The sequence below is a fragment of the Leucopleurus acutus genome (genome assembly GCF_964270905.1).
Source record: "Leucopleurus acutus genome assembly, chromosome: 14".
NCBI classification, from domain to species: domain Eukaryota; kingdom Metazoa; phylum Chordata; class Mammalia; order Artiodactyla; family Delphinidae; genus Leucopleurus; species Leucopleurus acutus.
Window position 1 is genome coordinate 64,141,856 of NC_139156.1, and position 14,962 is coordinate 64,156,817.

Genomic DNA, 14,962 nt, shown 5'->3' on the forward strand with positions numbered 1-14,962 from the left:
TATTCCTCTGGCTCCCACCTCTAACTCTTATAGGACCTCTTAGCCTTTTCAAGGTTTCCACTTCGATAGTGTTTCACATCTATTTCTTGGAGTCCCTTAGGAATGGTTTTTATGTACTCTATAATACTCATTGGGTCAAGTTGAAGAGTATCTGCTCAACTTTTTATCAGTCAGCATAAGCTAGGCTATGCTGTGATAAGACAACTCCCAAATCTCTGAGGCTTAACAAAAGTTCGTTTCCTGCTCAAGCTACATTTTTCCCCCCATTTCTTAAGGGATGCCTCCCCTTTATTTTATTTTATTTTTTAGCATCTTTATTGGCGTATAATTGCTTTACAATGGTGTGTTAGTTTCTGCTGTATAACAAATTAAATCAGCTATATGTATACATATATCCCCAAATCCCCTCCCTCTTGCATCTCCCTCCCACCTTCCCTATCCCACCCCTCTGCGTGGTCACAAAGCACCGAGCTGATCTTCCTGTGCGATGTGGCTGCTTCTGACTAGCTATCTATTTTACATTTGGTAGTGTATATATGTCAATGCTACTTTCTCAGTTCGTCCCAGCTTACCCTTCCCCCTCCCCGTGTCCTCAAGTCCATTCTCTACGTCTGCATCTTTATTCCTGTCCTGCCCCTAGGTTTGTCAAAACCATTATTTTTGTTGTTTTTTAGATTCCATATATATATGTGTTAGGATACAGTATTTGTTTTTTTCTTTCTGACTTACTTCACTCTGTATGACAGACTCTAGGTCCATCCACCTCACTACAAATAATTCAGTTTCATTTCTTTTTATGGCTAATATTCCATTGTATATATGTGCCACATCTTCTTTATCCATTCATCTGTCGATGGACACTTAGGTTGCTTCCATGTCCTGGCTATTGTAAATAGTGCTGCAATGAACATTGTGGTACTTGTCTCTTTTGGAATTATGGTTTTCTCAGGGTATATGCCCAATAGTGGGATTGTCAAGCTACTTTTTTTTTTTTTTTTTTTTTTTTGCGGTACTCGGGCCTCTCACTGCTGTGGCCTCTCCCGTTGTGGAGCACAGGCTCCGGACGCGCAGGCTCGGCGGCCATGGCTCATGGGCCCAGCCGCTCTGTGGCACATGGGATCTTCCCGGATCGGGGCACGAACCCGTGTCCCCTGCATCGGCAGGCGGACTCTCAACCACTGCGCCACCAGGGAAGCCCGAAGCTACATTTTTAATGTGAATTGGCTGGGGGTCTCTGCTTTAATACAGGCACTCAGGGACCCAGGCTAATGTAGATTCCATCTCAATATTTATTTCCACTATGGTTACAACAGGGAAAGAGAACATTATGAATCTTGCAAGGGCTCCTAAAATGTCCACCTGGATATGACATATGTCAGTTCCACTCACATTGCTTTTGTCAGAGAAAGTTATGTGGTCAGTGGGGATGCTAGATGTGTGATCTTGCCCTGTGCCCAGGAGAATGGGAATATTTGTGAACAGCCCTAAAAACTATTATCTTTCCATTGTCTCCTTTTTAAGGGTTCCTTGTTTGTTAACTTTGCATCTAATGACTAGTCATCTTTCCACCCTGATCACAGCTGACTTTATCAGGACGGGCAACTGTCTTATTGACAATTATAGGTTGACAAGAAGCCTGTGAGGCAATCTGTCATGAGAGCTCTGCCTCTGGGGGATGATGGTGAATTGATCCAATTGCCATCCTCTCTTTGGGGAATTGACTTTGGGGAGAGTTATGCAGTTACCTACCGTTAAACAATTATATCATGTGCAAAGCTGAAAGACACACAGAAAGAAATAGAGACATGGAGGAAAGTTCTATTGGAGCAGTTTTCAAGTTTAGATCCACAAACTCCTGCTGTTGAGGGGCAGTAAGATTACCTAGTTACCATGGTTTTAATTGGATCTTTCCAATTTCTAAACCACAAACTAGTCTCAGAATAATACTCTAGCCTCTGTGGGGCCTCACAGTTTCCAGTTCCCTTGAGCATGGGCCGTGGTAGGCCCGATGCCTGTCTTCCTTATGTCATCAGATTCCCTGGCCTCCAATCTCCTCAGTGGCTGATAGTTCAAAAGAAGTTCTGTTAGTAGCAGAAAGCCAGAGTTCTTATAATTGCCCTCACTTACTTATGCTAGAATGGAGATTTTCCTTCAAAGCTTCTCTGCTGCTCTTCTCTTCATCTCCAATTTTTGGAGTCTCTGAGGTTTGACTCATCAGTGCCCCCAAAGCAGTCTATCCACCATGTTTTTCCATTTTGGCTGGTTGCATCTTATTGATGTGTGGGAGGTAACTGCCAATGATACCCATTTTAAGACTAGAAATATACATGCCAAGGTCCCAATGCCTCTAAAGCTTCGAATCGTCAAGGTAGCAGAAATGGGCTCCTTCTTAAGAGGGGAGAATACCTCTCTTCCTAACTGTGCTTCACTCTGTCATCTGGGTCCCAATGAATCATGTACCTAGAATCACATAAAGTTGCTTATGAGAACAACCCCTTTTGGCTTTTCCCCTAATCTCCTTCCTCTCCTTGTCCAAGTGTCTGGATGGAAACTGTTAATCCTTAGTCCTCTCAGCGCCATGTCCTTCTTTTCTCCCTGACTCCTATGCAGAACCTCTCTGCCATACTGCACTCTCAGCATAATTTCTTTCTCCTCTCTTTTAGCCAAGGGGGAAAAAAAAATAGATGCCTTGATGCCCAAAGGGTTCATTTCTACAGAGAGATCTGATTGACTTCCGGGTAGCAGGGAGAGGACCTGCTTTGGCTTCTTAGCCTCCTAGAATATAATTTCCTTTGTTTCTTTCAGAAAATAATTCAAGTTTCATTTGTTTGTGGTTGATTTCTGTCATTTTTATAGGTCATTTTGAATGAGCATGAGGCCATTTACTTATATTTCTTTGGTTTTATCTCCAAGCTTCTTTTTTTCATCCTTGCTGTTTTTTCTATCAATAGAATTTATGTCAGAATTAATCTTGAAGCTTCCAAGAAAATCTCAAAGACAAGTCTGCACACATATAGTGTTCTTGTAGATTATAATCAAATATTGGAGTTTTGACTATAATCTTAACAAGTAATCTTGAAAGTTAGTAAAGTAAATGTCTTTTAACTACTTATATGTCCAAGGCTTAATAAGTATAAAGATGTTATTTTTACAGTAGGATGAAGAAATAAACTTAATTCTGCCTCTCTAATGCTTTAAAGTTTAAGGTGATTCAGTGTAGTTGATTCTAATAAAGTGAATTATTCAATTTCTGCATTCCTTTACTGCTAGAAAACTGCTTCCATGGGAAAGTTGTTAAGCTATAGTATTCCTTGAGAAACAAATAGTTGAGAAAAAGGAAGCCACTTCTTAAATTAAAATAAAGATAAGAAAATCTGGTAGCTATTTGATTAAAATAGCACAAGTCCCATGGGAGTGTGTATGGTGAACATACAAGGGATGCCCCCCCCACCAGAACGTGATAGCTTTGAACTTAACTATGGGCAGATGTCAGTCGCGGAACATGCTTCACCTCTTCTTAGCTTGCTTCCTAGGCCTTTTATTCTATCAGGCTCTTTTTTTTTTTTTTTACTTACTCCAATGTTGTTGCCCTGTTGTTCTGGGTTCTCTGATCACCTCTGATCCACTTCACTTCTGTGAATACTTTTTTTTCAACCTTTTCCTCCACAGATTCAGATTGATCCCACAGATATCCACTTCTAGGTTAGCTGTGGAATTAGATCTTTCATTTATTAACTGATTCTGCAGGCAGAATCAGGCTTGATTTGTGACCCAAGGTATGATCTACCCTGGAGAATGTTTCATGAGCACTTGAGAAGAAAGTGTATTCTGTTGTTTTTGGATGGAATATCAATTCCATCCAAAATTAATATTAATATTAATTAATATTAATTAATATTAATATCAATTAAGTCCATCTTATTTAATGTATCATTTAAAGCTGTGTTTCCTTAGTCATTTTCATTTTGGATGATCTGTCCATTGGTGAAAGTGGGGTGTTAAAGTCCCCTACTATGATTTTGTTACTGTCTATTTCCCCTTTTATGGCTGTTAGCATTTGCCTTATGTATTGAGGTGCTCCTATGTTGGGTTCATAGATATTTATAATTGTTATATCTTCTTCTTGGATTGACCCCTTGATCATTATGTAGTGCCATTTTTTGTCTCTTGTAATAGTCTTTATTTTAAAGTCTATTTTTTCTGATATGCTTTCTTTTGATTTCCATTTGCATGGAATATCTTTTTCCATCCCCTCACTTTCTGTCTGTATGTGTCCCTAGGTCTGAAGTGGGTCTCTTGTAGACAGCGTATATATGGGTCTTGTTTTTGTATCCTTTCAGCCAGTCTATGTCTTTTGGTGGGAGCATTTAATCCATTTACATTTAAGGTAATTGTCGATATGTATTTTCCAATACCATTTTCTTAATTGTTTTGGGTTTGTTATTGTAGGTCTTTTCCTTCTCTTGTGTTTCTTGCCTAGAGAAGTTCCTTTAGCATTTGTTGTAAAGCTGGTTCGGTGGTGCTGAACTCTCTCAGCTTTTGTTTGTCTATAACGGTTTTAATTTCTTCATCAAATCTGAATGAGATCCTTGCTGGGTAGAGTAATCTTGATTGTAGGTTTTTCTCCTTCATCACTTTAAATATGTCCTGCCACTCCCTTCTGGCTTGCAGAGTTTCTGCTGAAAAATCAGGTGTTAACCTTATGGAGATTCCCTTGTGTGTTTTTTGTTGTTTTTCCTTTGCTGCTTTTAATATATTTTTTTTAATTTAATTTTTGATAGTTTGATTATTATGTGTCTTAGCGTGTTTCTACTTGGATTTATCCTGTATGGGACTCTCTGCGCTTCCTGGACTTGATTGACTATATCCTTTCCTATATTAGGGAAGTTTTCAACTATAATCTCTTCAAATATTTTCTTACTCGCCCCTTTTTTTTTTTTCTATTCTTCTTCTGGGACCCCTGTAATTCGAATGTTGGTGCGTTTAATGTTGTTCCAGAGGCCTCTGAGACTGTCCTCAATTCTTTTCATTCTTTTCTCTTTATTCTTCTCTGCAGTAGTTATTTCCACTATTTTATCTTCCAGGTCACTTATCCATTCTTCTGCCACAGTTATTCTGCTATTGATTGTTTCTAGAGAATTTTTAGTTTTATTTATTGTGTTGTTCATCATTGTTTGTTTGCTGTTTAGTTCCTTTTGGTCCTTGTTAAACGTTTCTTGTATTTTCTCCATTTGATAACCTAGATTTTGTATCCTGTTTACTATTGTTACTCTGAATTTTTATTTAGGTAGACTGCCTATTTCCTCTTCAATTTTTTGGTCTGGTGGGTTTTTACCTTGCTCCTTCTTCTACTGTGTAATTCTATGTCTTCTCATTTTGTTTAACTTACTGTGTTTGGGGTCTCTTTTTCGCAGGCTGCATGTTCATAGTTTCTGTTGTTTTTGGTGTCTGCCTGCAGTGGGTAAGGTTTGTTCAGTGGCTTGTGTATGCTTCCTGGTGGAGGGGACTCGTGCTTGTGTTCTGGTGGATGAAGCTGGATCTTGTCTTTCTTTTGGGCAGTGCCGCATCTGGTGTTGTGTTTTGGGGTGTCTATGACCTTAGTATGATTTTAGGCAGCCTCTCTGCTAATGGGTGGGGTTCTGTTCCTCTTTTGCTAATTGTTTTGCATAGGATGTCCAGCACTGTAGCTTGCTGGTCGTTGAGTGGTGCTGGGTCTTAGCGTTGAGATGGAGATCTCTGGGAGAGCTTTCGCTGTTTGATATTACATGGGGCCAGGAGGTCTCTGCTGGACCAATGTCCTGAACTTGGCTTTCCCACCTCAGAGGCTCAGGCCTGACAGCAGGCTGGAGCACCAAGACCCTGTCAACCACATGGCTCAGAAGAAAAGGGAGAAAAGAAAGAAAGAAAAAAATAATAATATAAAATAAAGTTATTAAAATAAAAAAATATTAAAAATTAAGAAATTAAAGAGTAATAAAAGAAAGAAAGAAAGAAGAGAGCAACCAAACCTATAAACAAATCCACCAATGATAACAAGCGCTAAAAACTATACTGAAAACAAAAAAAACAAAAAACGGACAGAACCCAGGACAAATGGTAAAAGCAAAGCTATACAGACAAAATCACAGAAAGAAGCATACCCATAGATACTCACAAAAAGAGAAAAAGGAAAAGGGCAACTAAATCAATAAACAAATCTACCAATGATAATAAGCTCTAAATACTAAACGTAGATAAAGATAAAACCAAAAACAAAGTAGATGCAGAAAGCAAACCCCAAGTCTACAGTTGCTCCCAATGTCCACCGCCTCAATTTTGGGATGATTCCTTGTCTATTCAGGTATTCCAGACATGCAAGCTACATCAAGTTGATTGTGGAGATTTAATCTGCTGCTTCTGAGGCTGGTGGGAGAAATTTCCCTTTCTCTTCTTTGTTCGCACAGCTCCTGGGGTTCAGCTTTGGATTTGGCCCAGCCTCTGCATGTAGGGTGCCTGAGGGCATCTGTTCCCTGCCTTTTGGGAAGTCTGAGGTCTTCTGCCAGTGTTCAGTAGGTGTTCTGTAGGAGTTGTTCCACATGTGGATGTATTTTTGGGGAGGAAGGTGATCTCCATGTCTTATTCTTTCACCATCTTGAAGGTCCCCCAGCAACAAAGCTTTTAAAGAGACAATATAAAGAACCTGGAGAGGAGGATAAGAGAGAGGGAGTAGCCCAGATGACCTCTGGGTTTCTGCCTTAGGCTAGAGGTGTCAGTGCCTGAGGTAAGAAACAGATGGAAGAAAGGCAGGTTGGTGGAAGAAGGTTTCCACTTTGGGTATGCTGGGTGAAGTGTCTATTGCCTATTAAATTGAATATTAACTCTTTCCTTGACTTTCAGCACTTTTTGTATTTAAGCTACCACCTACTTCCTAGACTGATTTGTGAACCAATTTCCTGTTTTTACCCTGTAGTCTGCCAAACTTGACTGTCTGCTACTCTCAGACAAAAATAATTTCCATCTCTCCCCCTTTGTACATGGTCCCCTTCACCTGGCTCGCCTTCCCCTCTATCTGTCATGCCAGAAAACCATCTGTCTTTAATGGCTCTTTTTGGAAGCCCTACTTAATCCTTGTGAATGTTTATCATCTCTTCAGCACTTTCTTTTTACTTATAAGTTTAAGCAGTTATTCTGCCTTTTATATTGCAGCTAGTTGTGTACCCTTCATATCACCATACTGAAGCTTCTTTATCTTTATTTTCTAAATGGCTAGGATATTGTTTTGAACATAATATGTGCTCAATAAATGTTTATTGGCTTAAAAGGAAATAAAAGAAAATTGTATTTGGTTTTGGGGGAGTGCTGAATGTTAATCGAAGGATATGTATTTTCTGGGTTCTTAACATTTCAGTCTTTCCCAGTACTTTTGTTAACACAGTGAAAGTTGCTTTTGTAGGAAATAAGGAAGAGTTGAAATTATCAATGACTTGAAGAAGGGTCTTTTGGACAACTTAATTTTCGGTATGTTTGGAGCAACTAGGGAAGCACACTTGAATTAGGAAAGATTAGAAAACCCTTTTATTTTTTGTTACTCTAAATTTCAATATATAAATATTACATACCCTTAAAATACACCTGGTTTTATGGAATTGTACATGTGCAGAATGAATAAAGTAGGGAATTTCTTCTTTTTATATTACTCAAAGCCTCTAATTTAGGACTACTTCAGTGGGGAGCTCATTCTGTATCTATGTTGAAGCCTAATACAGATTTATAGACTGAAGAAAAGTGAATAAACCCAAGTTATTTAAGAGATGCACACCTGAAGTCAAAGATTATCTATATTAGAGGGACCCCCTAAGGTCTGATAAAGAGGGAAAGGGATCAGTTGTGCACAGTGATAAAAGAAAGGCTAGCAAGATGTGGGCTTGGAGCCTATATTAGAATAATCTTTGCTGTAAATTCCAACTAAAATTTTTGTATTTGTAAAAATATAACTGATTTTGTATTGAAAAAAGAAATATGAATTACTTTACAAAACAACTTCAGGGCTAATTTTACTGTTTGCTGGTATTCCTTGAAGAGATGGGAGACTTTTTCAAATAACATATGCACCCTCCAACCCTTGGTGAGAATCATCTACTTTCGGGAGTCAGTTAGATCCCCATAGGTGATTTGGGGTAAAAAAAAGTTTTAGCTTTCTTTTTTTCCCCTCCAGGCTTACCAAGCCATATTTACTTTCTGAAATAAAATGAATCATTGAAAGCATCATGACTTTAGTTTAATCAATATTAAATAACTATTGTATGTTGGGGTATTTAAAAAGAAGACAGCTTAAACTTGAACAAGTTGCAATTGCATTTTTTTTTTGATGGAAGCACAATGTTCTTATACAATGTTCTTTTCACATTTCTTACTTCTCTGGCATTTATTATAAGGAATGAAGCATTTCTGGAATGCTCATTTTAATTTCAAAGCTCAGGCTATTCTATGGAAAACATTTGGTGCTTGGAGGATCTAAAGAACAATAGAGGAATGTTCAGTGGGAAGCATCATGAATTGTGGCACTTAAAATAAATTCTGAAGGAAGATTTTAGACAATGATACTTATTGTTCGTTTTAGACAAAGGTTTTAAACAAGGTGCTATAATTTGTCTTTATCTGGGCAAGTATCTTTTAACTCTTGATATATAAGTTAGATTGATAATAGCGAGATATTCGTCTTTTGGAATATGTGAAAACCCATGTAATAAATCAGACTTATTATCATCTTTACATAATGCATGATAAAGACACATGGCCCTACTTGACTGCTTGTAAAGCACATAGAATGTGCTTTGTTAATTGACTTCATCACATTTAGCACGGGGGACCCTAAGAGCAAGATATGGGTAGACCCAGAGAGAACATCTTTGACAAGGTTTCCATGGGGAATGGACTAGAAAACTCACATTAAATGGCATCCAAATTTTGTGTCATGTTATGCATCTTAAAAAACACTTTATATTATTTAAACTTCATATAATCTTATAGGATAATATGGTTATTCTCATTTTCCAAGAAAGGAAATAAAGGCTTGCTACAAGGAACTCCAGTCTGGGTTGTGAATATGGGAATAAAGCAAATTAGAATAAAGAAGAGGGTCTTTTGGACAGGGGAAGGGAATAGCAGAGCAGACAAAAACAATTTTCATCCACATATTTCCCCCACAGCTTGTAAGTTCTTTCTCAGTTCCTGGCTAAGAACTGGGTCCAGATAACCGAATAAACAAATACTTAATGCTCCATTAATAATAAACAAGCAAAATCTCCAGGGACTGCAGAGCAGGAAGGATTATGTATACTCTGTTGTCAAAGATGTGATGCATATTTGTTAAAAGCCTCGGCTATTTGATGACATGCACCAGCCTAGCTTTCAATAAGACTTTCAGGTCTTCTATTTTAAATACTGGATAAAAGTTTTTTTTTTCTTTCTTCCTCTGCAATGGGGATCTTCCAGGTTTGCTTATGAAAATGTAAATGAAATTTTTTTCTTGGAATTCAAGGTTTAATTAAGAAATGGATATTTTTCACAATGTAATTTTGTATAAGGTTTTGTTTCCAAATATAAGTGCTTAATTTCTATCTCCAAACAATGCTCTCATCATGAGATTATTCTTTTAATTTTTTAAATAAAATTTTATTTATTTATTTATTTTTGGCTGTGTTGGGTCTTCATTGCTGTGAGTGGGCTTTCTCTAGTCGTGGCACGTGGGGGCTACTCTTCGTTGCGGTGCACGGGCTTCTCATTGCAGTGGCTTCTCTTGTTGCGGAGCACGGGCTTTACGCGCGTGGGCTTCAGTAATTGTGGCACGCAGACTCAGTAGTTTTGACCCGTGGGCTCTAGAGTGCAGGTTCAGTAGTTGTGGCACACAGGCTTAGGTGCTCCGTGGCATGTGGGATCTTTCCAGACCAGGGCTTGAACCCATGTCCCCTGCATTGGCAGGCGGATTCTTAATGACTGTACCACCAGGGAAGTCCCATGAGTTTATTCTTATTTTAAACAAATTTACAGAAGTAATACATGCTCATTATTAACATATTCAGGCAATTCAAAATATAGACATCAAAACGTCCCTCTGTTCAACTACCCCATTCATTAAGCCATTAATATAAGAAATATTTATTGAACAACTACTTTGTGATTGTTCGAGTGAGGGAGAACAAACCACATATCCTGTTTTCATGGAGTTTACATTTTAGTATTAGAAGGATGCCATAAACATACATGAACAAATAAAAAATGTCAGGCTCTATAAATGTTCTGAAGAATTATAACGTGTAGTGAGGGGACAGAGTGGGAGAGGGTGGGGATTGGGGTGGTCAGGGAAGGCCTCTTGATAGGGTACTTTGAGGAGGACCTGATTGCTTGAGAGGCCAACTGATTTGGGGGGAGTGTGGGAGACAGGTAAAAGAGTTTACAGAGGGCCAGAATGTAGATCATGGTAAGGATTTGGGTTTTGTCCTTCTGAAGTAACCACTGTTTTACACGTTTCAGAGTGGTTCTGCACCCCCCGCCCCAACATTAGTAATCTCTATTCTTAACCTACATATATTAATACTTATTGACTTAATTATAATTATTTTTGCCTCCCTCTTAATATAGATTGCTGGCTACAAAGTGATATAAATAATCATTTGCTATATGTATATCAAATAATATATATTGAGTATTGTGTATTTTGCATTGGTCCAATAGTAAAACTTGGTGAGATTCAATCTCTATCCCTCCTTCCTCCCTCCCCTCCTCACTCCCCCCGTCCCTCCCTTCCTTCCTGTCTTTAGTTAGGAACTCTGTGGTCGCTGGTAATACTGCTCTTGGTGCCTTGACCTGACTTTTGGGAATGTACCAGTAGTGTTGGGAATGAATCATGTTATTAAGGAATACTTCCTTTTGTTCTGGGCTATGATATCCCAGGGCTGTGTTCCTCTCACAATTTGTCTAATGAGTGACTTGTATTTTTCCAATTTTAGGTTACTACACTTGTAAATTGTCCTCAGAATCCTTCCAACAGGAAAAAAGGACGTTCTAAAAGAGCCAGAGTCCTTCTAGCTTCTGTGGAGGAAGCAACTTGGAATTTATTAGACAAGGGAGAGAAGATTGCTCAAGAAGCCACAGTTTTAAAGGAAGAGCTTACTGGGGCACTTGAGGACGTTCGCAAAGAAAGTGAGTACTCTGGTCCTCTGCTCAGGAGCAGACCACTCCTGATGTTAGTTACCGAATTAGATTTGAGTGTTGTGTTCTAGTTGACTTGAGTTTAGTTAGTCTTTTGTAGAGCTCTGAGGAGCTAGCTGTTGGAAGCAGAGTGGCTCTTTAGGCAGCTCCAAAACTCAGACCCCCCCTCCTGGTTCTTCCTTTAGTTGTTCAGTTCCCCTCATGCCATAGTTTATCCATAATAAACAAAGAGAAATGTACAATTTTTGTCATAAAATGAGAAGTGACTAATGAGGCTGAAGACATAGTTTCCCATACATAGACAAATTATAAAGTTCCTTGTAAACAGTTGGAGATGGAAGTTTCAGACCTGGCCACCTCAGAGGTACATTTTTTATTTTTTCATTATTCTGGAGGTTTAGATTTCCTAAATGTAAAAATTGTTTTGCATAAACTATGTATAACTCATGTTGCTGCTATGTTAGCATTACATAATAAGGGGAAATGTAGTGGGGAGGGATAAATCAGGAGCTTGGGATGAACATACACACACTACTATGTATAAGATAGATAACCAACAAAGACCTACTATATAGCATAGGGAACTCTACTCAATATTCTGTGATAACCTATATAAGAAAAGAATCTAAAAAAGAATGAATATATGCATATGTATAACTGAATCACTTTGCTGTTCACCTGAAACTAACACAACATTGTAAATCAACTACACTCCAAAAAAAAAAAAACCACACACACAAAAATATTACATAATAAAAGTGTATATTTCACCTTTTGATATCTTGAACAGTTTTATTATAATGAATGTCTCATTTGAAGCCTATTTTATAAAGAACTGCACAATATTCTTTAGTTAATGGAATGATTTTATACATCAGCTTGCTGCTAGGAACTATTTTGAGAGGATAAGGAAGCAAATTTTCCTGTTCAGCTTTGTAAAAGAGACTGCGGGGTGTTCAAAATTTTCCTCTCCCCATCCCAAACATAACTTTAAGAAAATCAGGAAATTTTTGCTAATTAACTAATTAAAATGAATATACTAGCCACAATAAACTTTACGTCAAATACAGGGGAGTTTTTTTGCTATAGTTATATATGATTTATATATTAAAGGGATTCTTTGGACAATATATAGAAAACAATAATGCCTAAGATATTTTGAAATAAATTCATCATTCCTCCCTGCTCCATACCACCTCAGACCCACTCTTTCTCCTATCTTCTCTGCTTTGGTACCACCACCCACTTAGTTACCAAGTCAGTTAGACTCTTCATTTTTATTCTACCCTCTCTTCCAATTAGCCTCCAAGTTCAACAAATTCTATCTCCTTTTATTTCTCAGATCTGTTCTCTCATCTCCATTCCTAATGTTGCCTTCTGAATTCTGGATTACTGCCTTAGCCTTGTCCTATACCAAAGCCAAACATGTTTTTTAAAAATGAAAATATACTCATTTTACTTCCCTGCTTAAAATCATTTTAGTACCCTTTGAAGGATTAGGGGACTGGCTTTCTGGATAAAGTTCAAACTTTTAAACCACAGCATTCCATGATTTGGCTTCTACTATCCTCTTCCTTCTCATTTCCTGATTCTGTTCCCCTCTCAAACTTTCTTCCAAGTAAGGACTCATAGCATCTTGAATGGTACATGTTGCTTTATGCTTCTGTGCCTGTTACCAGCGATTCCCTTCACTTGGATTGCCCTTTTCACTCAGCCAATTCTTACGTAGCAAAACTCAGCCCAGATCATCTTTCACAGGAAGTGTTTACTGACACCTTGATGCTGATATAGATGCCCTTCTTCTATGTCCTGACAGACTAGGCATCCCTCTTTCATACCACTTACCACCCCACACACCAGACATTGATTATTTGTTCAATAAATGTAGACTCAATTTCTTGCATTTTTTTTTGGCCACACCACGTGGCATGTGGGATCTTTGTTCCCCAAATAGGGATTGAACCCATGTTCCCTGCAGTGGAAGTGCAGAGTCTTAACCACTGGCCGGCCAGGGAAGTCCCTAGACTCAGTTTCTTCAAGGTGGCAAGCACCAAGTCTATTTGATTAGCAATGCCTGACATATACCAGACACCTGATAAATGTTTATTAAATAAAAAAGGAATCTAAGCATCATTTTATCATTTTATATTATAAACATTTTTAATAGTTTTATCTTTGCTTTTATGAAAAATTATCTCTCATGGTTCCTTTGCTAAGTCTTTGGAAGGAATATGAACCCTATTTGGTACTGCTTCTCTCAGAGAATGTGATCTATTTGACAATATAGTTTCCACAAGTCACGTGGCAATAAATTTGTAAGCCATTGGTCTTTCTTAGAAGGGAACAATAATTGTAATAATTGTCAAGAAATGGTATTTGCTTGTTTTTAAAAAAAGTAATCAACACTTTTAGCTCAATAAAAGTAAATTATTTTAAGGAAAAGTTCTCAAAGAGAAGTCTTTGGATTCTAGGATTATGCAGTGTGTCCTTCACTATGTTCTGTTATAATGTGTGAAATACATATATATGGCATATGCTGTATACACAACAAATACATTTGGTTAAAGATCACCAAGTGCTTTATACTCTGAATCTTTTTGACAAGCTGCCCAATTGAGCTACTGCCACTAGAGTGTAGGAAGAAAGCAGTGAAATGGCAAGTGGTTCTGGAATTTGGGGAATGGCCAATGCTTATCCTATGGTTAGCAGAGATGGTGACAGTAAGAGCACTGTTCTCTAAAACTTGGAAGGAATTTTAGCTCAGTGGTGGAGTTGAAGTATCAGGAGAATGAGTTCTGATCCAAGCAATTCTGTATGATACTGGAAACATATTTTAAAATTTTCCTGCTTTCATTCTTTTTTTTCCTTTGTTTTTAAGGGCTTTGTCTAGTGGTATAATGTGAAGGACTAGTAAAGAGCAAATGATAAGTTTAATGCATTTGAAAAAGTGAAAAATATTGGAAGTAGAGGATATTTTTTTTCTATATATATATTGACTTATTTTCAAGAAGAAGAATTTTGAGAGTAATTTAGAATTTTTTTTCTAATAAAAATATAGTGTAATTTATATAGCCTTATTATAGGATTCTCTTTTATTCTGTTTTACTGCCTTTACTGGCTTTAGAGAGTCAAAGTGTTAAATAAAATGGGCATTTGGTTACCTAAAGAATATGCTTGTAGAAGATAGGTATGGATAGTATTGCGGGGTGGCGGGGGGAATGGTGAAAGGGAAGGTGAAACTGTCAAGATCCAGAAAACGTCCACGTAGTGATTATATATGGTCACTCATGGTCTTATACAATGGTTAAGTATTAAATCTGGTATTTATTTAAATAGTTTTAGCATATTCACATTACAGTTATCTAGGAATTAGCTAAGAATTGTTTATAATGTCTAGGGTATATATTTTGCCTATAGCATATTTACTACCTTTGTGTAGCCTCTGCTCCCCTACAGCAGACATTGCTTCTAAGTCACACAATTGCTTATACAATATGTATAGTTTTTTAGTGGTTTATTGAGAATGACATATATACAAAAAGTGCATATACTATCATGAACAACTCAATACATTTTCATTGTGAATACACTAATGTAACCTCCACCTAGATCAAGAAATAGAACATTACTAGAACCCTAGAAGCAACCCCTGTGCCACTTACTACTCCCTCACCTCACAAGTACCATTATCCTGGTTATTACATAAGTTAGTTTTTTTTCCCTCTTTTTGAACTCTATGTAAGTGGGATCATACAGTATGCAGTCTCTTGAG

The 14,962-nt window shown here is 37.6% G+C and overlaps 1 protein-coding gene across 1 annotated transcript in view; it reads left to right on the forward strand.

Moving 5' to 3' along the window:
• CTNNA3 (catenin alpha 3) overlaps positions 1 to 14,962 on the forward strand; it is a 1,620,647-nt gene that overhangs the window by 51,258 nt on the left and 1,554,427 nt on the right. Inside the window, exon 3 of the mRNA XM_082854158.1 lies at positions 10,989 to 11,181. Coding sequence (XP_082710284.1) covers positions 10,989 to 11,181 — 193 coding nt within the window. The remainder of the gene's footprint in view (positions 1 to 10,988; positions 11,182 to 14,962) is intronic.